The sequence below is a fragment of the Sparus aurata genome, chromosome 5 (assembly GCF_900880675.1).
Source record: "Sparus aurata chromosome 5, fSpaAur1.1, whole genome shotgun sequence".
NCBI classification, from domain to species: domain Eukaryota; kingdom Metazoa; phylum Chordata; class Actinopteri; order Spariformes; family Sparidae; genus Sparus; species Sparus aurata.
The window spans coordinates 8,751,767-8,775,974 of record NC_044191.1 but is presented as its reverse complement, the minus strand read 5'-3'; the positions used below and the strand labels follow the sequence as shown (position 1 = coordinate 8,775,974).

Below are 24,208 nucleotides of genomic sequence, written 5' to 3'. Positions count from 1 at the left end.
GTGCAATTTGATGAAAAATATAACGGCATTTAGATAACACTATGACTACAATGGGATAGAGGTTTAGAGTAGTTCCGAAACTGTCACTGTTGTTTGTACACTAACGATCTTCGGCGCGCATGTGCGTCAGTAGCCAATTGGAAAAACGTCATACAGCTGAATCAACACCTCATTTTTATTTTCAACGTTAACTTTTATTTTATTATTTAAAAACTAACCGTATTTTGATATAAAGTTTATCTATAAATGTATCCTTAAAGTATCGGTCCTAAAAAAAAAAACACTTTTCTTTTTTTTTTTTTAGATTGCGGCGCCCAAAGGGTTAACAGGAAGTTTATCCCAGGCGTGTATAAAGACACTTCCTGTGCTCTTCTCAAAAGAAACATATTTTGAAACACCCATGGCTTGACGTTACATTAAGATAATAAACATAAATATAAACAGCAGCCCAAGATGAACTACGTACCAGGGACGGCAAGCCTCATTGACGACATCGACAGTAAGTCGGAGAGGAGGGTCCGCTCCCTCGAACATTCAGATAGCTTGGTGGGAAATCGTTTTCAAGATGTGGCATCGTGTGTGTCACACAAACTGGATCACTTGTAACCTGTAATGCTGTGATCTAACCTGTTTGTGTCCTGCAGAGAAACATCTGGTGCTGCTCCGAGATGGCAGAACACTGATCGGTTACCTCAGAAGCATTGATCAGTTCGGTAAAACTCGTTTAATTATCTCCTACTTATTCACACAAATACAGGTGCGAAACACAGGACAAATACTGTCATCTAGCTCCACGAAGGCTCAGTCATGACGTTTATATCATTCGGACCATTTTTTTCCCGATCAGTGTTATTCCGTGTGACATTGCTTTTTTTATTTACCCAACCTGCTCCTCTTGTCCCTCCCCAGCCAATTTAGTTTTCCACCAGACAGTTGAGCGCATCCACGTGGGGAAGAAATTCGGAGACATCCCCCGAGGAATATTCATTGTGAGGGGAGAGAATGTGGTGCTGCTCGGAGAGATAGTAAGTAGGACCATCCTTCTTTTATCTGTGTGTGTGCGCGTGCGTGCGTGCGTGTGTGTGTGTGTTGGGATGATATAAGTTAAGCAACGTGATACAAGTCGGGGTTCAACAAACAGCAGATGATTTGATATTTATTACTATTGGTTAATCTCAGTCGAAATGATGTCATTGGCACATTCATTATTGCCTAATCTTCAACATGTTATGTCAGCACTACTACTAGTAGTAGTAGTAGTGCCACTACTACTACTACTACTACTACTACCACCACTACTGTAGTAGTAGTAGTAGTAGTAGTAGTGGTAGTAGTAGGAGTGGTAGTAGTGGAGATTAAAGTAGTAGTAGAGTTCATTTCAAAAGCTATTATGTCCTGTATTTTAACACAGTACACTTTACTGCTGTAGTTCAGTGGTTCCCAAAAGGTGTTCAGGTCTGGCGTGCACTATACAACAAAACAAGTGATGTATGAGTTTTTCATTTATCATATTGGTCCTTTTGTTACACATTCATTTCTTAACACAGAGGCAGTTTTTTATGCCATTGAAAAAATAATGGTAATAATCTTGCAGCAAACCAAAAATAAAACTGAACGATGAAATAACACATCATCGAGGCTATTTCACACAGATATGTATACAGGTGTGCCTCGAGATTTTAGCTTGGACACACAAAGTTAGTTGCTAAGTAAATGTTAATGATTACTGTCATACTGTGGTATACTGTGAACAGTATACTGGTGCAACCCCAAAGCATAATTACGACGAACGAGGCACTTTTAAGATTGACCGTATTTTCTTTTTCGGGCCAAACTCATTTTCAGTGGGAGTAGAAGGGGCACTCTTTACGCTAGCGTCAAAATCGCCATTTTAAAACACTAAGAAGGCTCGACACATCTCTACACATGAACTCGAGCATTCAGAACATCGTTTGTGTACACAGAGTTTACTAAAAAGAAAGTTTTTGAACAACCCACGTTTTCCTGAGGGGGCAATGACTCAAAAAGGTTGATAACTACTGCTCTAATGATTTAGAATTTATTCAAGCACATTACAGTGACAGTATACGACCCTCTAGGCCTGCAAACGTGACTCATGCACCCAGACTCCATATCTCACTCTATAAATATGCATTATGCGTCCAGTCGCATATCTGCATTTTTGACAGCAGCGCAGCCTCTCCTGCTGCAGAGGATATTATGCATGACAAGTGTAAACATCTAATTTAGTCGACAGAGAATCGATGCATAGAACTTGTTGGCATCATGGCACACGATGGCATGCTATATTTTCATCTTTAAGACCAACACAACACATGAATGCACCGTTGTCGAGCTCAGAGTCCGAATCATGCTGACACATTTTGTGGCAGGAGAGGTTTGCAGCAGTTTGATAATTGGACTGAGCTGCCATTTCAATTTCATTTAATCATGAATTAAATTCTAATTTGTTATTGATTCCTGTCTTTAAATAGTTGGCTCGGGAGGAGATTCATTGTGCATGCAGGCTAAGTTTGTGACTATGTTGGACTAGTTTATTTTCAGACACCTTTAGAGTTAGATATTGGCTGATCACGTCGTGGTCAACGGTGTAATAGCTAAATATCAACAGAAAAATGTTTGTGTTCTGTTTGTTAAAAAATATTTTTGTGAGTGATCAGTCTGCCGTTTAAACAGGAAAGAAACTTGAGTCGCTGCTAATGCCGTCAGTGTCAAACGGCGAAAACTCAATACAGCTGATCAACAGGTCTCATCTAAGAGGGTGAATGGAGAGTCTGGGTTTTGGACTGTTGATTGTACAAAAGATCACTTGACTCAATCAATTAATCATGTAACTGCGTATAAATATACGTACGTTTTGCAGTTTGTTACAAGCGAGTGACAGATGAAATGTCGTCCCTGTCTCTGCAGGATGTGGATAAGCCCTGCGACACACTCCTGCAGCAGGTCTCCATTGAAGAGATCCTGGAGGAACAGCGGTTGCAGCAGCAAGCCAAACAGGAGACGGAGAAAGTCAAAATGCAGGTCCTGAAGGACCGAGGCCTTTCCATCCCCAAAGCTGATAACTTAGACGAATACTAACGCCGTCGCCTTGATTCCATGAGCCTCTTTCTCAGTATGAGTCGGACTGAGAGGTTTTTACGTTGAGTTTGAGAGAGCATGAGAGCGTGTTTTTGTTTTTATGGGTACAAGGCTGCATCATGCTGGGTTTGTATACTGTAGTGTACTGTATGAATTTAATTTGGAGAAAAAACATGTGTTAGCTAATCTCAGTTTTGCAGACATGACAGCGAAATGAAATATGTGTTTGTCCTAACGATCACTGTTGGTTATTCAGCAATTATTTGACAGCAGCACTTTCTATTTTGTCTTTTTATTTGGAGATCAGTGGGCCTGCTACGGTAAAATCTACTTGCTATGCTCCATTAAAGAGTTTAGTTTTTCATTATGAAGGGCGTGTCTGTGTGATCACACCATCTGACCTTTCTGTTTGACCTCCCCTGCTGCATTTAATGTATTACTAAAGCATGAAGGGTTTAAATATTTGCAGGGCTCCAGGCTGAGCTTTTACACTGGTTGCACTGCTGCGGCCAACTTTTCCCAAGCAAGGTTACAGTGAGTAGTATGTAAACCAGTTAAAAAGAAGCAGGAGGACATTTTTCCTGATACAGTTTTATTTTTGACATAATTTTTTATGGTTTTGATGGTAGAAACACTAGCACTTTTTTGTCCACAGGGGCCTCCAAAATCAACCAAAGGAGTTCCTTGTAGTAGCTTCAGGTGCTTGACAAACTGAAATAAATAAATCAACATCAAATATTTTTTGAGTCTTACAGATTTACATGAAATGTGGGCTAATATTTGTTTCCATAAGCTACAGTCAGGTGCAACCAATTAAAATGGTAAGTTACATTTGAAAATGCTTTGGGTGCACCCTGGAGCCTTGATTTGACTAAATTTAGGCCACCAAAGTACATTTATCCAAAGCCACAGATAAGTTAAAACTTTGTTTCTTTGTGTCAGTTTTTCTCTTTGGTAGGTCCAACTTGCATGTTTTCTGTTGTCTCAATGCTTTGCTTATGCTCTGGTTAGGTTTAGGCACAAAACCCACTCCGTTAGGGTTAGAAAAACACCACATACAAATGATGCCCCTTTTATGTTTTGGTCCACTTCCTTTCAAACCATGACAATATGAAGTTGCACTTGAAAGATATTTGGGAACAAAACATTCCCAGCCTAGAGACCTGATTTGAGTAGATTTGGGCAACCCAATTGCCAAAATAAATGTTGCCAAAGTACATTTCTGCCAAACCACAATGATGTTAAAACTTCACCTTTCTTTAGGTTCCATTTTCAAGTTTCACTTTTCATAATGCAATGTTTATGCTCTGGTTAAATCTAGGCACAAAACCCACTTGGTTAGGGTTAGCGAAACATCATTTCTTGGATTAAAAGATGTGTTATGTTCACCTAAAACAAGGATGTAAATTGCCCCGAAGTCACATTAAAAGTATTCAGTGGTATCATGCTTTCAAAGGTATAAATGCTGCGGTCTCTTTGTCAAGACATCCAGCGGATTCTCACTTGAAACTCTGGAAGGTAGACTCGCACCGCGGCCACTTGTTGCCTCTATATGTTAATATGGTGTAAGCCTTAAGATGTCTGTGGTTACCGGTTACTGGGCAGATTTAAGAACATATCGCCCAGTGGCCTTCTGATGCTGCAATGTGACATCAAACGTGACACTCGTGCACTTGATATGAAATCTAATAGGAGGGATCATAATTGATCTGGATAATTGAGTTCAGGCTGGCGGCATATCAGTGCCTCAGACTACCTCATGTCCTGTTCATAAAGATCAGAGCGCGTCCGGAGAAATCGATCCTATCTGCCCTCATCAGTCAGTAACAAGCCTGTTAATCGTTCGGACGGAGACAGTGAGTTCATATTAAACAGCCGCCCTGCAGGAACCCTGTGACCGCCTCTGTACGGCCTGATGGACGGCCTGAACTCTTCCATCAGTAATCATGGCACCACGTGAAGCCCGCCGAGATTTAATGTATGGTGAGTGTTTTACTGTGAGCACTGTACAGTTAGAAAAAAAACAACAACTTTTCAGATAGACGTCAAGGTGTACGCAGTTACAAGAGTGTCACTTCCGGGCAAACTTCAAATTAAAACTTAGGTACTTTTATTAAGGAAGGTGTGAAAGGGGACTCCGTGGGTCAGGAGGGCAGAGGTTCTCAACGCTGGGGATTGTAGTGAAAGGGGAAGTTATCATTTTCATTGAGTAACAGATTACATTATGTGCCTAGAAGTGAAATTAAACATGATAGTCCAAGTAAAATCAGTGCTACAATGTACAAAAACTCTGTTTGCCTAGAAGTAGCCGTTGTTACATAAAAGTGTGATATGTAAGAGCTGGCCATCTGTTGTTACTCAGCAAATAGTAGTGAGAGTAACTGGTTAACTGCCGCCAACTGTAGCCGCTGTTAGCTAGTTAGCTCAGTTGGCCGTGCAGTTAGCAGCCCTGACCGGGAGCTCAAAGCCCTGAGGGAGTGTTGGCGTGTACACCGCTAGCTCAGGAGCTTTGTACCAAGGTGGGCTGGGGCTAGCTGGTTGGCGTGCTAAAGATGCTTTGCGACACCGCACGTGAAGTGTGAAGTTTTGAAAGTTTCAACCAAAATTCTCATAAATTGCACAGTTCAGTAAAAATATCAAAATGTACCCAATGTCGGAAGTTCATGCACTCATTATAAAGAAGGTGTTTTAGAACAATGTAAATATTAATGGATTATGATTATTGATGCATTAATGTGTTCATCACTTGATGTTGAAACTGGTTATGGTCTTTAACTACTCAAGTTTATCCAGTCTATTGTGATTTTTCCTTTCACAGATCACTTATTCTTAATCTATTCGTAATCTAATTTTGCCCTGTGTATACTGGCTTACCAGTAACTAAAGCTGTCAACTACATCTAATACAGTAATAAGTGCATTGGTCTATTTGCCCCTGAATTGTAGTTGAGAGGCAGGAAGTGGAGATAGTGTGTTTTTTCTACTGTCAGATATGAAAAAAGGGCCAGTAAAGAAGTACAATCCAAAAATGGAGTGCTGCCAAAAGCAATGTGTCCAGGAGGCCAATTCCATGATGTCCTGTAGGCTAGTTCATCATTCTACCACCAGATGGCGACTTCACTTTTCCCCCATCCCATGGTCATTACAGTTAGCTGATTTAACCCTTGTTTGTGTCATAACAGCAGAGACGAAGGAACATTTTAAGTGACAGGATGGCGAGAGCAGCTATTTACATCAACAGTCTCAGACATGACGCCTGTGAATTCCCTCACAGGTGTTATCAATGATTCTGGCTGATTAGACCTCTGCTCTGATTGGACTTGAGTGAATGATGGCTGACGTCACCGGCTGAGCTGTTCAGAGTCAGGGGAATGTCCTCAGAGCCTGAGAGGAGGAGGGCTAATCAGGTACCAAGTGGAAACACCTGTGTAGGAGAACTCTGCCAGCTTTAAAGGCTACTTTTAACACGTGTATACATTCAAGTGTGTTTGCAGTTATACAGTAATACTATATTAGTATAAAGACTTTTGTGGCTCCAGAGGAAACTGCTTGTGATCTGATAAATTACCTCCCGTCACTCAGAGGCTAAGTTGGATTGTGGGTAATGTAGGCACCAGGTTTTGAAAAGGAAGACAAATGCCAAACAAGAGATCGGCCCCGCATTCCGATACCCATACTACCATACTATTTAAATGCCAGAAAAAAAGATTTTTTATGAGATTTATATAAAGTACGTGAAATGCAATTACGCAAGAATTTCAGGATGTCCTGCAACGTCCGGCTGCACTTTGCAGTATGCAAGCCAGCATGCTATTCTGGCTATTCTGACTCACAATCCTCTGCCGAGACAGCACAAACATATGCCAGCCTACTGACAGATGACAGACACCACAATGACAGATGAAAGCACATTTAAGTGCCAGTACTATGTTCTGCGTTAGATATAGGACCAAGAGGGTAAAAGCTCAAGGCGCACTGTCATGACGAAGTACTGTAGTACGTCCCAACTGTATGCGTACTGCAGGCAACAGTATTTACTTTGTAAGGTCAGCTGCAAGTATGCACTAAAAATAAAAATAAAAAGTATGCGAACGCGCCCCTCACCTTTTTCATTCCACACATTCATCTCTCTTTTCAAAACCTGGTGCCTACATTACCCACAGTGGAAATGAGCTACTGGATGACATCACTGTAGTTTAAACAAAAACAAAAAAAAAAAGTAGCTTCCTCCCGAGCCACAAATGTCTTCATGCTACTTCTTTCTTTCTTTCTTTCTTTCTTTCTTTCTTACAAGTGCTTGTAAGAAATCTGAAAAATTAGTGGAGTTGCCCTTTAAATAGTTTATACGTCTTCCTAATATCTGTAGAGGACACCATGCGTTCAAGAGTTGATGAATCCATCTCTTGGACTGCAATGGACTGGAATGGACTATAATACATTGGAAAGTAACGGTCGTATTATGCTTTTATAATGCTGACAAATTAGCTGAATTTCCGGTGGAGTCGTCTTTCCTGTCTCTGGCTTGACGCAGCGGTAACACGCAGGCCCAGCCCACTTTGATTACGCACTAGCCGGGGAGGGAAGGGGAGGGGGGGGCGCTGATGTCCTCTCTGGTGCGCTCAGCCAACCCCTGCTCTTGAAATGTAAAGCTGGTAGTATCCTGGTGTACCGCTGGACAGACTCCACTGAGAGGACCCGGGTTCGCGTACATCGGTGCCTCACACTTGAACAGTTTCTGTAACGGACTCATTCCGCGGCCACATTACGCATGGAATGGTTTTGGGGGGATTGGAGTAGAAATGCTGCGCCGCACTTCCAGCCCACAACAAGAACCATGCCCAGCTTACATTGCAAGCAAATCTATGACATCCTGTTTTATCCCCCGCGACTTTGATATGAGAGAAATTTGCCGGGACACCGACGAGGAGTGAAGAAAAACACAGAGCGGACGGGCTGAAGGACGCTGTGCTCGCTGCAGACGCTGCTGTACCGAAAACCTCTGCATTTAGGATCTTTTCTTTTTCTTTTTTTCTTTTTGATGGAGCTGGAGAACATAGTAGCCAACACTGTACTGCTGAAAGCGAGAGAGGGTAAGTTGACACACACACACGGGAGCTGAGTGCACACAGTTAAGTAGGCCTGGCTCTGTCACATTTTGCGCTCGATATGCAGAAAAGGTGGGAATAATCGTGGTGATGACGGCAGTAGGTAGTCTGCGGACTGTACGGCTCCGGCCAGCAGGTAAATCCCACAGATGCAACTGAAAAAAATGACTCGTATGCAGTATTACAGTGAGCGTGAACGCATCTCAGTGGCACTGATTCATCTGGTGATTAACGGGAGCCTGAAATGAAACTCCTGGATGGTTTTACCCTGACAGATTCTGACAGATCGTATGCGTTTTTCCCATATATGTAAAGGCAGGGGAGGGAAGGGAGGGGGGTCTGCCTCTGCCTCCCACATCCGCTTTCGCTGTCTGTGCAAAATGAATGCGCTCTTTCGCAACATTATACATGCTGGGGCGCACATCGGAGCGGGGAATGACTCTTTTCACAGGGGGAATAAATGAGTGTAGGCTGGCTGGCATTTGAACGGTGATGTGATGACGCGCCTGCCGCTGAGATCTATGCACGAGGCCTGCGCAGAGACACACTGGTTATTATTAGTGTGTAAGCTGGAGGCCCAGATGCAGTTTGACTGTAGGGTCCGAGGTATGAAGGTGCACAGTGTCACCAGTGGCTCTTTTTTTCGAGGAGGACAGGGTCGTGTTGAGGGCAGGGGGGGAGGCCTGCAGGTAAACACCGTGCAGCCTGACGCCATGATTGTTGCCCTTAAAGGATAAGTTCACCCAGAACTGAAAATTCAGTAGTTATTTACTCACCCCAAAGCGGATAGAGAGTCGGGTTAAGTTTCGTAGTCGACAAAAAAAAACATTTCTGGTGCGTCACAGGAAAACATCGTTGGGGCATCCTCCTAAAGAGCGGAAGGAGATGGGGACTTGTTTTTAGAATGTAAAAAACAACCACAAAAAAAAACCCAACAACATGGCAAAGTGAAGATTTCAGGTTTAAAACAGAGAGTGGATGACATTCACCCATCAGTTTGGGTTCTTGGAACTTCCAGACACTTGGGTTTCGCTGTACACGCCGTATAAAGCCGTTTTGTGTTTTGTGTGAGGCTCCAGAAATGTTGTTTCGACTTTGAAACCTCAGCCCACTCTATACGCCCGAGGCTGAAAACACGCCGACCGAATTTCCATCTTTGGGTGAACTGCTCCTTTAACGTGTTGTGAAAGTCTTCTGGAGGCCCCTGAATCTGTTTGGGGAGCCAGGGGGTTAAAAACTCCACCGCCACCATCACATTTCCCAGGAACTCTGAACACGCATCACGCTGCCGTCTTTACAGAGTAAATGATGCAATCTTTCACTAGAAGCACCCTTCAAATCTAAATCACTCAACTTGTGGTCAAACACTCACACTCCTGCGTTGATTCATGATGTGTTGCCCACGCGTACCAAGCCCTGGACCATTGTGATATCGTGATTTCAAAAGGAGCGTCAGCAAAGAGCACAACAAAAAAAAAAAAAAGTGCCCTCTCAGAGTTGCCGACGCAGGAGTTGTTGGTGTGTTGTATATGTGGGAGACAAAATGAACGGAGGCTTGTTGCTGCTCAGTGCACCAGCGTTACGTCTCCATGTCCGGATTATTGTTTTCGTATCAAACCTGCTCACAGAGGCGAACCCAAGACACTCAGTTGATGGCAGCTGTGTTTGCTGTTTGTCTGTTTTTTTTTTTTTTACATCTGTGCAGCTGTTATGTGCATGTCTTTGTCTCAGCTTCCTCCGTATAGCTGACTTGCTAGCTTTGATTTAACCTTTGATAATCGTATTGTCGAGAAAACGACGCGATATACTGCTTTATTGATATTTTGCCCGTCCCCTATAGTCTCCACTGTTGTTTCCCAACTGCTGGAAATCCTCACAGCTTACATTTTAAGTATGAGCACTGTCCACTGTGGAAACACGAAAACACATCTCAAGTTTGGGTACAGTTACCACGGGGGTACGTTTGGATAGAGCACTTTGGTAGAAATGCAGCATAGTTTGGGTTAGAGGCGATCTGACGCGGGAAAAAAGACGGAAGCTCCGTCCATTTGTCCGTTTTTAAAGGGCTCGTCTGCAGAGAGGGCAGAGAGAGTTTCGTGGGAATTAACATGATGATAAAGTGAATCAGGAAGCTGACATGCTGTCAGAACCCTCCTAACGAAGGATGCACTCGCTGGCAGGTCAATGTGGACTCTTGTTTTATGGGCGCAGAGCACGACTGGGCCGGGCGAATTAAGCTTCATGAATTAATAAGAGCAGTTAATGACCCATGACAGATCTTGCTTGTCCCAGCTGCTCCATTGGTGCTCATCCAGTCCCTGCCCCGACTGTGTGTGGGAGAGAAAAGGCCTTTTTACAGTTTCACATTAAGGGATGAGATGGTTCTTTGAGCTGATGGCTGAAGCACGACTTTCACAGCAGCAGCAGCAGCAGCAGCAGCAGTTTGATCAATGGCCCTACAAACGCAGCCATGTGAGAGCAGATCAGCGATTGAGTTTATTGCTCTGCACACATCGAAACATGTCACAGGTTGTTGGGAGTGTGTTATTGCTTGTGTCCTTTTTAACTGTCTGAATCATTAGCGGTTTTATCTTACAGGGCCCGGTGCCAAAGACTGCGCAGGTCCCCGTGCGTGTGTGTGTGTGTGTGTGTGTGTGTGTGCGTGTGTGCACGTTGCTTGTCACTCACATGTGTGGCGGACTCCAGTGTACACAGAGGCTCATTTTAGGTCACGTCCCAGCAGCAGTGAGAGAATGTGAATGGAGCGAATAAAGAGTGTTTATTCCTGTTTGTTTATGGGAGCGCGTCTCAGAGGCATGCGTCCTCTGTCCAAACGCTCCCAGCAAACCACAACAGGAAACCCCAGTTTACACTTGCAGCCTTTGCGGTGGTATATGCCAGCGTCCTCACACCTTCCCCCATCATTAAAACAGAGCGAGTGGCAGCGAGGCGCAGAAATAAAAAGCTATTGATATCTCCAGGCCAGGAGTGGCAAAACAGGCCCGGTGCCAGCCTCGCATCGCTCTTTGGCTCTTCTGTGTCAGCGATGACTGACCTGACAGTGCTGCGCTGGGCTTCACTGCCAAGTTCTTGTGAGGTCTTGTCATTGATTATGAGAAGCTAGAGATCTAGATTAAAGGACGCATTCGTCAAAAATGAATACTCAGACGCTATCTACTCCCCCTCAAGCCAGCGGAAGGTCGGGGAGAAGTTTTGTATTCCATTAAACATTTCTGGAGCTTCACGGCGAGGAAAAAAATCGCAAAATGGCTCCGTACAGCTCGTCTGGCCAAATTGACGTAAAGAGATGAAAAGGTGCTTATGGTACGCCCCTTTTTTTTGTAAACAGGCTTTATGTAGCAGTTTGTTCTCCAGGAATGTAGTAGGGATGGGAGGATAGAATGTTATATCACTGATGACGTTAAAAGATGACATGTCATTTAACGTATCAACTCGTGCCTAAAACGATGAGTGTTTGACGTGGGAACCCGAGCCGGAACACAAATCGAGGGTGTATATAATGGTTTGTCAAATAAATTTGAACTCTGGGGGCTTCTGTAGACTCGGATTACACCGTACAAGCTGTCTGGAGCCATTTTATGCATTCTTTTTTTTGCATTTTAAGTCCCCAGCTACTTCAGTTGTTTAGGAGACTGCTGCAACGCCGTTTTGCTCCGAAGCTCCACAGATGTTTTGTGAACTACAATAAAATCCTTCACCTGACTTTCCATCAGCATGCGGGTGCACTGAATTTCCATTTTTGGGTGAGCTTCTCCTTTAAACATCAAAATATACAAATTTTAAAGGGCTGCACGGGCTAAATTCCCTCAAATTCAAAGAGCCTGCATGGCATAGTTTGAAATGAGACTGTTACAACACTAAGAATTTTATATTAGTCATTTTACATTTTTAAGTTGTTATAATGCTTTAAATGAGTTCAAACCTGTGGTCAAAAAGAGGTGGATGTTTTTATGTTTATCACAGACTGGAGAATATAACTCATTTTGTTTTCCATATACAAAGAAGCAGCTCCGATCACATTGAACCGTCCCCTTAAGTGACCGCTATCTTACATAAAGCCAAGCGGTACTATACACCATCAGTCAGATGCAGCCCCATAAGCTATTTAATCAAATTGATCGTTACATAACAAACTGAGTGGGCTACTGCCATCCAAGCTCCATCTTCCTGTGGAGCTGCTCTCCGGTCTCTGCGGAAGATACTTTATGGATGATGAGTATGCGGTGAAATGAAACACCCCGATCTCCTTCGCGATCATCTGAGTATCATCTGACAGCTGCAGCACCGTAAGCCATGACGGAGCAGCAGGAAACGCTGGTGCGCTCGTCTTTAAAAGCTCTGCTGTCAGATGAGGAAATTGGGGGTCACAGCGGATGAAGAAGAAAGTTCCACAAGCCTGACACGGCCGTTTGTTTCAGCTCGATCTGTTTGGATTTGCCTTCCTAATGTTATAGCCGACATATACACAAGTAGACTGAGTGAGGAGCTTTAATAACAGGGTATACTGTAGATTTATGTGTGTGTTAGCAGATGAGGGGTATGGGGCTGAATTCCTTTGTTTGAATGTAACCTGAACCCGGCGGTTCTGACTAGAACATCAGTGCAGTAGACCCTGAGCTTATTAAGTGTGTGTGTGAGTGTGAGTGTGTGTGTGTGTGTGTGCGTGCGCGTCTCTGCTCTCCTCCCCATTCACAACTCTTGCTGGCAGCAGTCGCAGATTCCAAGCCAGGCGAGCGAACGTCATCGGCTGTCGAAGTGAATGAGAGTAAGGGGGAAAAACTGCACTGCTGCATCCAGATGCCTTTCTTGAATTGCGGTAACAGAGCCGGGGTATTTAGTTTGGGCTACTAGACTGAATTCCTCTCCAACGCCTGCTGGCTTCCACGGTAGGCCTGTCGTGTTTTTGCAGGTTGTAGTTGCACAAGTAAAAAAACACTTCTCCGACATTTGGTGTAAAATTCTGCCCAAGGAAAACCTGTACATAAAAATGATTGTTGAGACAAGATGATGATAATTGAATTAATCGATGACCAAGCATTAAATCTCCAGCTAACAATAGATTGTTACAGTTTGTTTAAAGGTGACCTATTATACTTTTAGATTTTTTTCCTAAAAAGATCTTGAAAGTTAACAGGGTCAAATTCTGCATTAGGGATTATTAATGATTAATCGATAATTGATCGTTAGTCAGCCAACTGTCAGTTAAAGAAACTTTATTTTTGTGACTTTGTGACATCACACCATGTCACCAAGTCACACATTTGGATAATTCATGCATTACAGACAGTTTGGTTCGTAAAAAAAAATATTTACCACAGCTTCTCTGTTGTTAGCAGTGCTAGTTCAGGCATGTGTGAGCTGACCAATGGGAGCAGACAGGGTATTCAGGAGGGCGATCTTAAAGAGACAGGAACTATAACCGAGTTTTTTCAGACAATATAAGTTAACTTGTGCTTTTTTTTATTCTGTTTAAATTATGAACAAGAAAATATGCATAACATGTCTCCTTTAAGACGAAGAGTGAAACTTTTCATTCCATCTCCTTAAATGTGAATATTTTCTGACCAGCTGGCTTGTGTTTCAACTAAAGTGACATTAGATCTATGGAAAAGCCATCAATAAATAATTGCCCGTTCACTTTTTGGACAAAACAGAACTCTTCCTCGGGTGACTGAGAATGTGAACCCAGGACGTGATCAGACTGTGTCAGCAAGAAGTACAATTACACAGAGAAGGATATTATAGTCGGGCTGCAGCGCATAAACCCCTCATTACAAAGATGAAGGTGCATTTGAAGGTTCAGTGGTGCAAAAAAAACCGTGTAGGTGCTGGTTTACAGAGAGGCAGATAAAAGTGATATGGTTGCATGAGTCACCTTTCACCATAGTCTTAACCGAGTGACGGGTGCATGTGTGGTGTACATCAAAAGAAAGGTACAGGCCCGAGTGTTTGAGCCCGGCAGTCAACGGTCACCAGGTTTTGTAAAGCAGCACCTTTACTCTGTGAAACTCAAAACAGTGTTAAAACAAACGGATACAGAACCAGAGATAGCACGTCTTTACCCCACACACTCTTCTTCAAAATCTGGTACCTATATCTCCCACAATGCAACTTAACCACTGAGTGACATCACTGGAGGCAATTTATCAAGTCACGTGCAGCCTCCTATTTTTTCACAAACGCAGTAGCACTGTACCTGTAAACATACATTAATGTGTTACCCTTTGAACGACTTGATGTTGGTTTTTCCTTTGATTCGTCACCAGTCTGTATATCTGTATATCAACAGGGACCCTTCATTATGCTGGTTTTGCTTACTTTACACTGAACCGAATGACACTGGCATAATTCAGCCCCAGTTTGTGATTTTGGATAGCGTGCCAGCATTCCCGAAGCAAAAGATGCGTGAAGTGGTACAGAACAGAATCGGCAGCTGTTTCTAAATAGTTACACTGCGATAACAATCATTCACGGTCCCTGTTATATTGCGGTCGATCTTTTCCGAGTTAAAGAAGCCCACGGACCTCCTGTCTACCCAGCCTGCATACTATTTTGGTTGCTATTCTCTTCTTTTTTTAGTTCGCTTCTAAATGTTGGGTTGCACATGTGTCAAATAATCACTTAATGGGCTGGTTGGTTGTCAAAATCCTAAATCAAGTAATACATCGCAGCCATTGGAGTTTTAGTAAATGTTTGAAAGTTCTACTAAATTACAAATGTATTCGAATCCATAGAGAAAAGCCTAAAATGATTAAATTATCACTATGGTGGCATCAAGTCGGTCCGTGTAAAAGGATCATCGGAGTCCCAGATTATGTTTGCGGCCAATCGTATCACATTTTTGGCCCCGTTGCACTTCAAGCCAACGGATTTGTGACTACAAGAAGATACGCAAGGTAACATAAGATAACAGCTACGAGGTATTTGTCTGCACAAGAGATTTTGTCTTTGAGATCCTGCTGCAGAGGGGTTTTGGGGGGATGTGGGGTCAGGGGCGGTGTAGCTTCATCATGGAATGGCGCAGCAAGTCTGAGCAGGCCGGGTGGCAGGACCAACAGAATTCTGGTAAAATGAGCCGGGTAACCTGTTTGTATCTGCAAACCACCACTGCCAGACACACAACACAGGGCTTTGTTGTCCCTATTATGGCTGTGTCAGCATGAATAATATACAGTAGTCTCTCACACACACACAAACTTTTTATCCCACTTCACACAAACAAAAACACTTGCCTGGAGTGCTCCTCCCTCAGGACCCCTCTGAAAGGACGGGGCCGTGACATAATGCCGTTGACTTTTATTGGGTAGAGAGGCTTAATGGAGGCTGAGTGAAATACACGAGAGGGAAACAAGCCTGTCGTTTGATCACTGGCTTCCTCTGATAGAAGAGAATCTATTGTCCGTGACCCATTCATACACATTTTTTATTTATCACTTTTCTCAGACGTGATTTGCTTTCATTATTAAATTTGTTAAATGTGTTTTCACTTCCCAGCATGAATGCTTCAGGAGCACTCAGCCTGTGACATTAGATCCCAAGATACCGTGTTAGCTGGCAGTCAGGATGACTGGTAACGCTGTGTCCCAAAAATAAAGTTGTTCTCCATGCTTGTGACATCGACCCCTTTGATCCAGTCATAGGGCGGAAGTAAAACATCATATTGTGATTATTTTGAGTCATATTTCTATTGTGATATGATTCACTATTAGTGGGAATGAGTATTGCATCACAATTCTCATAGATTTTACTGACAAAACTATTAAAGGGATATACCGGTGTGAATTTAATCCATGGTCTAACACACCGTGAAACTGTGTTAGACTCCCTCTTTCACAGGGCTTCCCCACAACGAGGAAGGCTTCTCGGGTGGTGAGTTTTGTTTATTTATTCCAACAAATACGGCAATTTGTGGCTTTTTGATGGCGGTTTTATATTTGGACCCATTTACTGCAGTGTAATGTTGTCGTGCGGTCGTTTCTGAGGATGCTAAAACTACGTTAGCTAGCGGTCTGCAAACTTTATCTCTCGAGAGGGAGTCTAACACAGCTTGACGCTGTGTTAGACCATGGATTAAACTTACACCGGAATATCCCTTTAAAATCATGGTGATGTGACATTTGTCCGGCTATATAACAAACCTAAAATTAGATTAACAAACAAATCTAGAAATCAGTATTTGTAGTCTGAGGTGTCTCTGTCGTCAGTCTCAGTCATTAGCCTCAACCGTTAGCATGGCTGTAGACGTTAAGCCTTGATTAAAAGTGCTTTTTTTAAAAAGTCGTCTTGGTCTCACCTCTTCAAAACTTTATAAAATCCATGAATACTGGCATCCATATTGTTTCTGATTTTTTCAGTGAGCAGAAGTTGTTCTTTGTTTCATTTTTCAGTTCATCAACTTTAATTCAAATTAGTGTCTAATGCAAGATAGCAATAAGGCCGTGTTTGCATGCTGATTTTAGTTGGTACAGCCTCAAATAGCTGTTAGAATAGCTGTAGACACTTTGTCCTGTTTTCGGTGGCATTTGGGGTATTTATCCTATACAGATATATTACAAGCAAAGCATTTTTTTTTTATTGAGAATTAAAGTATGAGACTGTTTGCTATTCAGATACATCTGCATGCAAATAATCCCCCAAATCAAATGATGGAAGTGGAAAGAATCCTCTTTTTCAAAATCATCTCAGGTAGCAGTAGTTTTATCTAATATGTTTTCAACCAAGGAGTACAGTTACGAACAGGACAAAAAAAAAGGAACAAATCAGTTATTTCATGGCTAAATATCTCAAGCACAGTTTCAGTTAAAATCGAAAGAATCTTATCAGTTAAGTCAGTTTTTTTCTTTGTGTGTCAATCCCTCAGAATTAAAGAGCCAGAGCTTTTTTTTCCTTGGCTCTCCATCTTCTAGCAGCAGTAACACAGTGAGATATAAACTAAAGAAGAAGCCGAGATCGCTCCATCGACAGCGCGCCACAAGGCTCGCTGTGTTTTGAGTAGGAGTGTGACTCATTTTTTCTTGAGTGGAAAAATTCAGCTCTCTGGCTCTTACTATCTCTATTGTTATTGCTGCCTCTACCCACACATACAGTATACATAACTCAGCTGGATGCAACAAGTTCACGCCTGTTCTCCGGGGGTTGTCCAGTGGAATTCTGGGAAATATAGGAGACAATTATCTAAAGTAGAAGTAGACAAGGTGGGCCGAGGGAAAGTGGATGCAGAAAAAAAAAAATGTGCATTTTAACAGCTCGTCACTGAAGCACTCCAGGAATGACTGAGTAGCCAAACTGACAATATCTTTTTTTTTTCCCCCCCATCATGTCAGACACGCAGGTGATTACTGATGCAGCATTTTATTGTGTCTCCAGCTCTATACGGCCTGAGAGGTGCTTCCTGTGCAATGCATTTCTGCCATATCGCTTTAATGGAACATCCGATTAATATTTGATGTATTAATCTGGGGAAAATCAATACTGTGTCTTAGGAAGCTTCCGCCCTGATGTCTCCTGCTGTATGAGGACCATGAACTTTTTCAACATGTCTGTGCAAACTTAGGTACGTGGTCCGACACTATCAAGATCTGAAAGTTAATTCAAGAAACTTGATGAACTGATGTCAGTGAATGGCAGTTAAATAAAAAAACTTTATTTAAAACCATCTTCTTACTCTTTACACTTGTAGAAGGAGCAAAAAAAGTCATGAGTCCCACATGGGCTACCGTAGGTTTTTTTATTGGAATACACGGCCTGGGGATTCTTCTCAAGGGAACATTTATAACAATTTTGACAATTTGAAACCAGCTTTGTATCAATAAAATGTTAGTAGTACATGCAAATTAACAATGGTCGATTTCTTTCCATTTTGCCTGCACCCAGAGCCCCCCACTCTAAAATGATGCTGTCGATTTTAGGGCCGTTGTGTGAACTACACACTGTACTCAGGCATGTTGTTTGGACACAAAGACTGTACTCGTAAATTAAAGTGAATTAAAACTCAGTCATTACTTGTTGTATAGATTTATATTGCAATAATAATCTAGTTGTAACAAAATTCCACAGCTCTCCTGGACTTTCCTCACAGCACATCTGGGATCCAGAGAACTACGCAATGCTGATGAATTATAAACCAGTGTGATGATACTGCGCTGCGTATTTCTCACCTAAAATGTTTCAGAAACTGACTGTTTAGCTGCAATAGAGAACGTTTGTGATCCGGAAGTATTGTTTCTATATTGTTAAAAGGCTTTGATCCAACTGTAAAATAAGGCAGTTTATCAGCGATGAACCGAGCTCCGTTACCTATTTCTTTGTCTAAAATGTTTTCAGAAACATATTTTAGTGTACTGTTCAGCTATAACGACATATAGTTCCGTGCCAGCTCGTCGTCTTAGTGTTTCCTGTCTCATAATTGACAACTAGCCCATAACCATGCCATACAGGGGTTTGTTTATTGGTCTGATGCAGTGCAGTGCATTCTGGTTGTTGTAGGTATTCTACCTTTTGGGCAAAAGGGAATACCACAGCCATTTTGCTCCGTCTTCTCTAGTCATGTAGCACCAATTTCAAAAAGATTCTCTTCTTTCTACTTCATAGACATCCCAATTTTATGCAAGGACCATCTTTCCAAATCTCTAAACTTAAACTTTAAACAGAACCCTATTCACGTTGATGATGTTTTGTAGGAAGGGGAGATAGTGATGTCGTTGGTTATATAAGGGAACCTATGACTTGGGCATTCTTCTGGGACAAGAAAATAGAGGACTTTATGACATCTAATATTGTAAAAACAAATAAACCTGTTCATTAAGTCTTACCGCAAGTTTTCAACGATAGGTTAAAAAAGGTCAAAGAAATTTTCCCCCAAGTGCGACCAGAATGCCCCAGACGACCAGATAAGTGGGGTAAAAGCTAGGAAAGCAACTTTCTTTCAGCAGCTCAGCTCAGCCACAATACACTCGCCAGTACCTTTTATTTCTCTTTCGAGGGATGTTGCCATAACAGGGACAAAAGAACATGGAATGTCAACATAAGAGCTAGACGTGGAACAAACATCTTGGTGTGTTTGCGGACAAAAAGGAAATGGAGAACAGCTCGAGGGAAAAGAGACCGCTTGAGAAGGCCAGTGTGACCATTTTAACCCCGTTTTTGCGCGGTGAAGTGCAGCATGTGTTCCATCAGTTTGATGAGTTGGATCTCTTGTTTCCATTGGAAGCACTTTCCTCCTTGTTTGCTCACTGCAGAATTTCACTCGGAGCGAGTAGACATGAAACGATCCCACACAGAGATTTAGGATCACATTGCCATAATGTTCGCCCTATCAAAACATTTATGGAGGTGAACAAACACACCAACACTGAGTCAGGGAGTAGGAGCGCCCTGTTACGGCGAGCTTCATGTGGACTATGCTCTGTCCTCCTGGATCTTTATGGATGAGCAAACAGCGTGTATTACCCTGCCCTGAGCCCTGCGCTGTCTTTGATCGGGTTATATAATTTCAGTCTATTGAATGTTGTTTTCCCCCCTCGCATTCCGTATTTTATATATTTATAGAACAGGAAACCTGTGGCACATGACTCTTCCCAGACAGGAAATGTACCCTGCTGTCTGCTGCTTTTGTGAGATTTCTACGCTCTTTGCGTGCAGGTTTTCATGCCGAGTATCTTCCTGCACACACACACACACACACAGTTACTCCAGCGACAACTGTCCCAGCTCACCAGCTCTGAGGTCATGGACCGGTTTGACCACCTCAGTTTGTATCAACACATTGCTCCTGCCCTTGGGCCGCTGGCTATTTATAGCAGTAATGTTTACAAGGACATAAAGACAGGGAAAAGTCACACTTGTGGATTTATTTATTTTTTTCTTAAAGCTTAGTGCAACCTGAGCGACCGTTGCACTCTGCATTTATATTTAAATCGATCTTAAACACTTGAACATGCAGCTTTCATGCTGAACACATCCACATTGTTAAGGTCAAGTTAGATTCGGGTGTTGGGACACAGCTGCGGGCTAGCATCAATACTGCTGATAACATCTCTCTTTTATTGTCTATGACTGATTTTGAGTTTATGACCCCTCATTAAGTGGTTTAACATGTGACCCCCGCAGCAGCCTAAAGAATGGCCGAGTGTTGCCAGGTAAATGGCGTACGTCACAGATGTTTGTTCTGAGCGCGTTAGCAGATGTTACAGCCGGATTATCCCGTTATTATTCGCAGTAATGAGGAATACGTGGACAGAAAGGCTCGTTCAGGATGGTAATAAGGCGGCTGGACAGACGGAGCGACATGACATCATTGTGGAACAGGGCAACAAAGAGCTTCTTCCTGCTATAGTCCTCCCCTTCTGCTCAGGTCTGGGCAGCGTTTCCCGCGGCTTCCTGTGGCACACAGACCACACACACAAACACACACACTTGTGTTAGTTAAACCAAACCTCGGGGCTGAAATGTCCTTACAATAACATGTTTTTCACATGTAGAGATGAATGTGGAGGATAAGGACACAACAAAAGTAAGGCCTCAAAATGTACAGTAGGGCTGATTTAATTAAAATGAGGGCGGCACAGTTAATAGAAATTTGATCATAATCACAATACACAACTCAATCACCAGAATTAATATTTCTGCGTTACCACAGATAAGTAGAAACTGAATGTTTCTTTATGCTGCTTTTGTATTTTTCCCTCTTCACAATACTGTGCTAATGCTCTGCATAGGGTTAGGGTTTATGGTTTGGCTTTAAATACCTGTTTCGGTGGCCGCAAACACTGCTGGAAATGTTCCAAGGTCTCCTTAAAAAAAAAACCCAGTTATGTCACCTCAAAAACGGATGGAGATGGAAAACAGCCGGCTTTGGACGCCACATAATTGTAATAACCCGAAGGTGATGTGCCACATTTGGTAAAAGAGGTCAACCTTGGATGTATCTGTGGTTTGTAGAAATGTTAACTGCGAACAGTATGTCCTGGCGAATGGTTTTCTGTTTTTTGTTTTTTTTTTGTTTCAAACCACAACAAATGTCTGATCATCAAGATTTTAGTGTTTTTTTTTTCAGTAAAGATTTAAATATAGTGCAATATAGTCACTGCTGCTAATCGTGAATCAAATGGAAATAGATATTCAGGGCCGTATTATTGTAGGTTAACCCGGAAGTTAGCATCGCCCTCGTTTCCTTGACAAAAAGCCTATGGGAGTTTTCAACTGGATTTTGGGCTATTACAAGGTAAAGAAATGGAAAAACTTAAACGTTAAAGTTTGCCTGTTAAGATGGACCGGTGTGTAGATGTGTCTGGGTGTTCAGTGTGATGACGATAACTGAAGCTGCCCTTAGCTAATTAGCTTAGTCAGCTGTCCAGACAGTGGTTCGGACTGTGTTACTGTTTAAACCGCTAGCATGGGAGCTTTGGACCAAGACAGGTTGCAGCTAGCTGGTTAGCATGCTAACTTAATTAAATATCTTCATAATGTTAAAACCGTTATTCACATTCTGCTGATAATTTTAGATATTTTTTCAATGTTTTCAACTGTAATTCTCACATATAGCCCCTGTAAATTAAATGTCATTGCACTGAACCTGGCGACTTATCTACTTATTGTCGCAGAGTTTATTTTCGCCTATAATCCAAAATCCAGAGGAAAAATCCCACAGCCTTTTTGTTGAGGTAACTAGGGGGATGCTAACTTCAAAAATACGTCATCCCTGCAGCAGTCAATACTGTGGGGATTAATAAAGTTCTTATCTTAATTAGTACCTTGGAGAGGAATTATAGGATTTTTGCTGTGCTATTGGCTGGACTGCATCAGCTTGTACAGGAGGATCTGATAAACAGGTAGGATCTTACCTTTCCTACATCCCTGCTCGTACTGTATAAATAGTAACATGCAAACTTTTGCACGTGTCTCGCTGCACAGCACACTGGAAAGGTGTGATCTATTTCTAAATCCATCTCTGCTTTGCAAGAGATGGATATCTATTACAGTGTGTCTAGATGTTTTCGTGTGATAAAGTGCAACTTGTGCTGTAATACATCACTCTGCAGAGCAGCAGGAAATGGATGTTTCAGAACCAGTGCCAATGCAAACTTGTCGTCTTTGTTTGACAATGTTCTTGTTGTGTATTTACTACTCGTGTTTTGCATGGCCAAGAGCACTGGTCCTTACCTGCAGCCCTGAATGCAAATGATTCCAAGCACTGAACAGTTGGACATTGTTTGAGGGAAAGGAAGAGGAGACTTTGAGAGAACAAAGGCGTTTGTATCACTGTCTGGTGCTGGTTGGCTTCGCTGTGTTGGTACCTCACTGACCACCACGGTGTGACTCAACCCGCGAGGCCGACATTTAACAGATCAGACAAAGGAGGTGATGCGAGAATGAGTTGGATAATCGGTTGTTTGTGGACGAGGCTGAAATTTTAGGTCGGTGCAGGGAGGAGATGAGTGTGAAGAGTCACAGAAAATCAACCAGATTCTCACTTTTTGCACCGTGTAGGTGGAGACAATAGCACATACTCACAGCTCCTCTCTCTGCCAGCGCCCTCACATCACATTCTGCTGCAGATGTTGTTGTCACATATATGCCAGATGCACAGCGTGAGATTCAGGATGTGGTTTCGGCTGGTTGTCCACAGCGGCACTGACTGCATGTCTGGGGTGACAGCGCAAGTGGAGGTGTTTGAAATCTCCGAAACCATGTTTTTGTGCATGTGCTTGCTTGTGTGTGTGTGTGTGTGTGTGTGTGTGTGTGTGTGTGTGTGTGTGTGTGTGTGTCTGAGCTACAAACTGGATAATGGCTTCTTTTGTGTGTCAACACTTTATGAACATAACCTCACAGCTAAGCAGGGACGTCTTTGTACGTGTGGATGGAGTGGGCCTGCAGAACTGCCCAAGTCAGTTAAATTGAGCATGAGGACATTACTAGAGAGAGGTCACAGTAGAAACACTGTGCACACACGTCACACACACATACACACACGCACACAGAAACACACACACATGTTTGGGATGCCGGTAACCCCCTGGTGCTGCGCCAGACAGATGTCGTTCCCTCTCTTGACCTTATTTTTGCTTCTCTTGACATGCCTTGATGATGTCAGAGCTGCTAAGCAGAAACACAAATAAAGGGCGGCGACCACACTGCCCTCATGGAACAAATTAGGCCGACAAGTTCCTGTGTGCAGCGTACCCACGGCGCAGCGCATACTTCTACCCGTGTGTAAGTGCGAGAGTGAGAAATCCTAATGGAGAAAGAAATAAAGAAAAAAACGATTTACAAGCATGTTCATACTTTTCACCGCCCAGGAACACAAAGTTACTGATCTGCACATAAAACAAAATTATAAGTGGAGTTTTTTTTCCCCTGCAGCTTCAGACCATCAGTCTGAAAGCGCCTGACTTCCTTTTATGTTGATATTTACAATCCTTCTGTAAACTCTCTCCCCCCCCCCCCCCCCCCCCCCCCCCCACCGACCTCGTCTGCTTCATCCCGCCAGAATATTTCCCCCTCAGCGAGCAGATATACAGCCACGGCTCGCGGCCACCAAGAATGCAACACAGGATCTGAACTCATTTGAACTGACAAACACAGGATTGTATTTGTTTAAGGTCGCAGACAGCAGGGATGTCAGAGGACACGGACGACAGACAGGAAATGACTTGTTACATCTGGATGGATGCGTCGATGAATAATTTATGCATGATATTTGCATGTGTGTGGGAGTGGTTGGGTGTGCTCACATTTGGATGATGTGATCTTTTCACCCAACAGGCCTCTATATAGCCCTCTTATACCTCCTACAGTAGTTTGTTACAGTGTGTGCTGGTAGGAGATTACCAAGCAGTTTGGATGTTTTCGTCTTGACTCATATTCCCACAAACAGTCTCATTTTCTCATAGAGTGAAGGAAGATATTTAAGTTTTTATCACCATGATGAATGTTAGGGGCGTAAATCACAGGTTTTCATCAGAATATGATGTTGGATTGTTT

The 24,208-nt window shown here is 42.8% G+C and overlaps 2 protein-coding genes across 2 annotated transcripts in view; both read left to right on the top strand.

Annotated features, from left to right (window-relative positions):
* The first annotated feature begins 328 nt into the window (after nt 1–328).
* Nucleotides 329–3,840, top strand: lsm1 (LSM1, U6 small nuclear RNA associated). Its single transcript, XM_030415978.1, has 4 exons — nt 329–499; nt 645–713; nt 910–1,025; nt 2,932–3,840. Exons 1-4 carry the CDS (start codon nt 454–456, stop codon nt 3,100–3,102), a joined length of 402 nt encoding a protein of 133 aa, XP_030271838.1. The 5' UTR covers nt 329–453; the 3' UTR covers nt 3,103–3,840.
* A 3,848-nt stretch (nt 3,841–7,688) lies between these two features.
* grk5l (G protein-coupled receptor kinase 5 like) overlaps nt 7,689–24,208 on the top strand; it is a 31,789-nt gene continuing 15,269 nt past the window's right edge. Inside the window, exon 1 of the mRNA XM_030417840.1 lies at nt 7,689–8,191. Coding sequence (XP_030273700.1) covers nt 8,140–8,191 — 52 coding nt within the window. The 5' untranslated portion in view covers nt 7,689–8,139. The remainder of the gene's footprint in view (nt 8,192–24,208) is intronic.

Excerpts from the sequence above, each read along its gene's own strand:
- lsm1 (XM_030415978.1), top strand. The coding sequence starts at position 454 with ATGAACTACGTACCAGGGACGGCAAGCCTCATTGACGACATCGACA. Across the intron at positions 500-644 it reads CCTCATTGACGACATCGACA|AGAAACATCTGGTGCTGCTC; the intron begins GTAAGTCGGAGA and ends TGTGTCCTGCAG. Across the intron at positions 714-909 it reads CAGAAGCATTGATCAGTTCG|CCAATTTAGTTTTCCACCAG; the intron begins GTAAAACTCGTT and ends GTCCCTCCCCAG.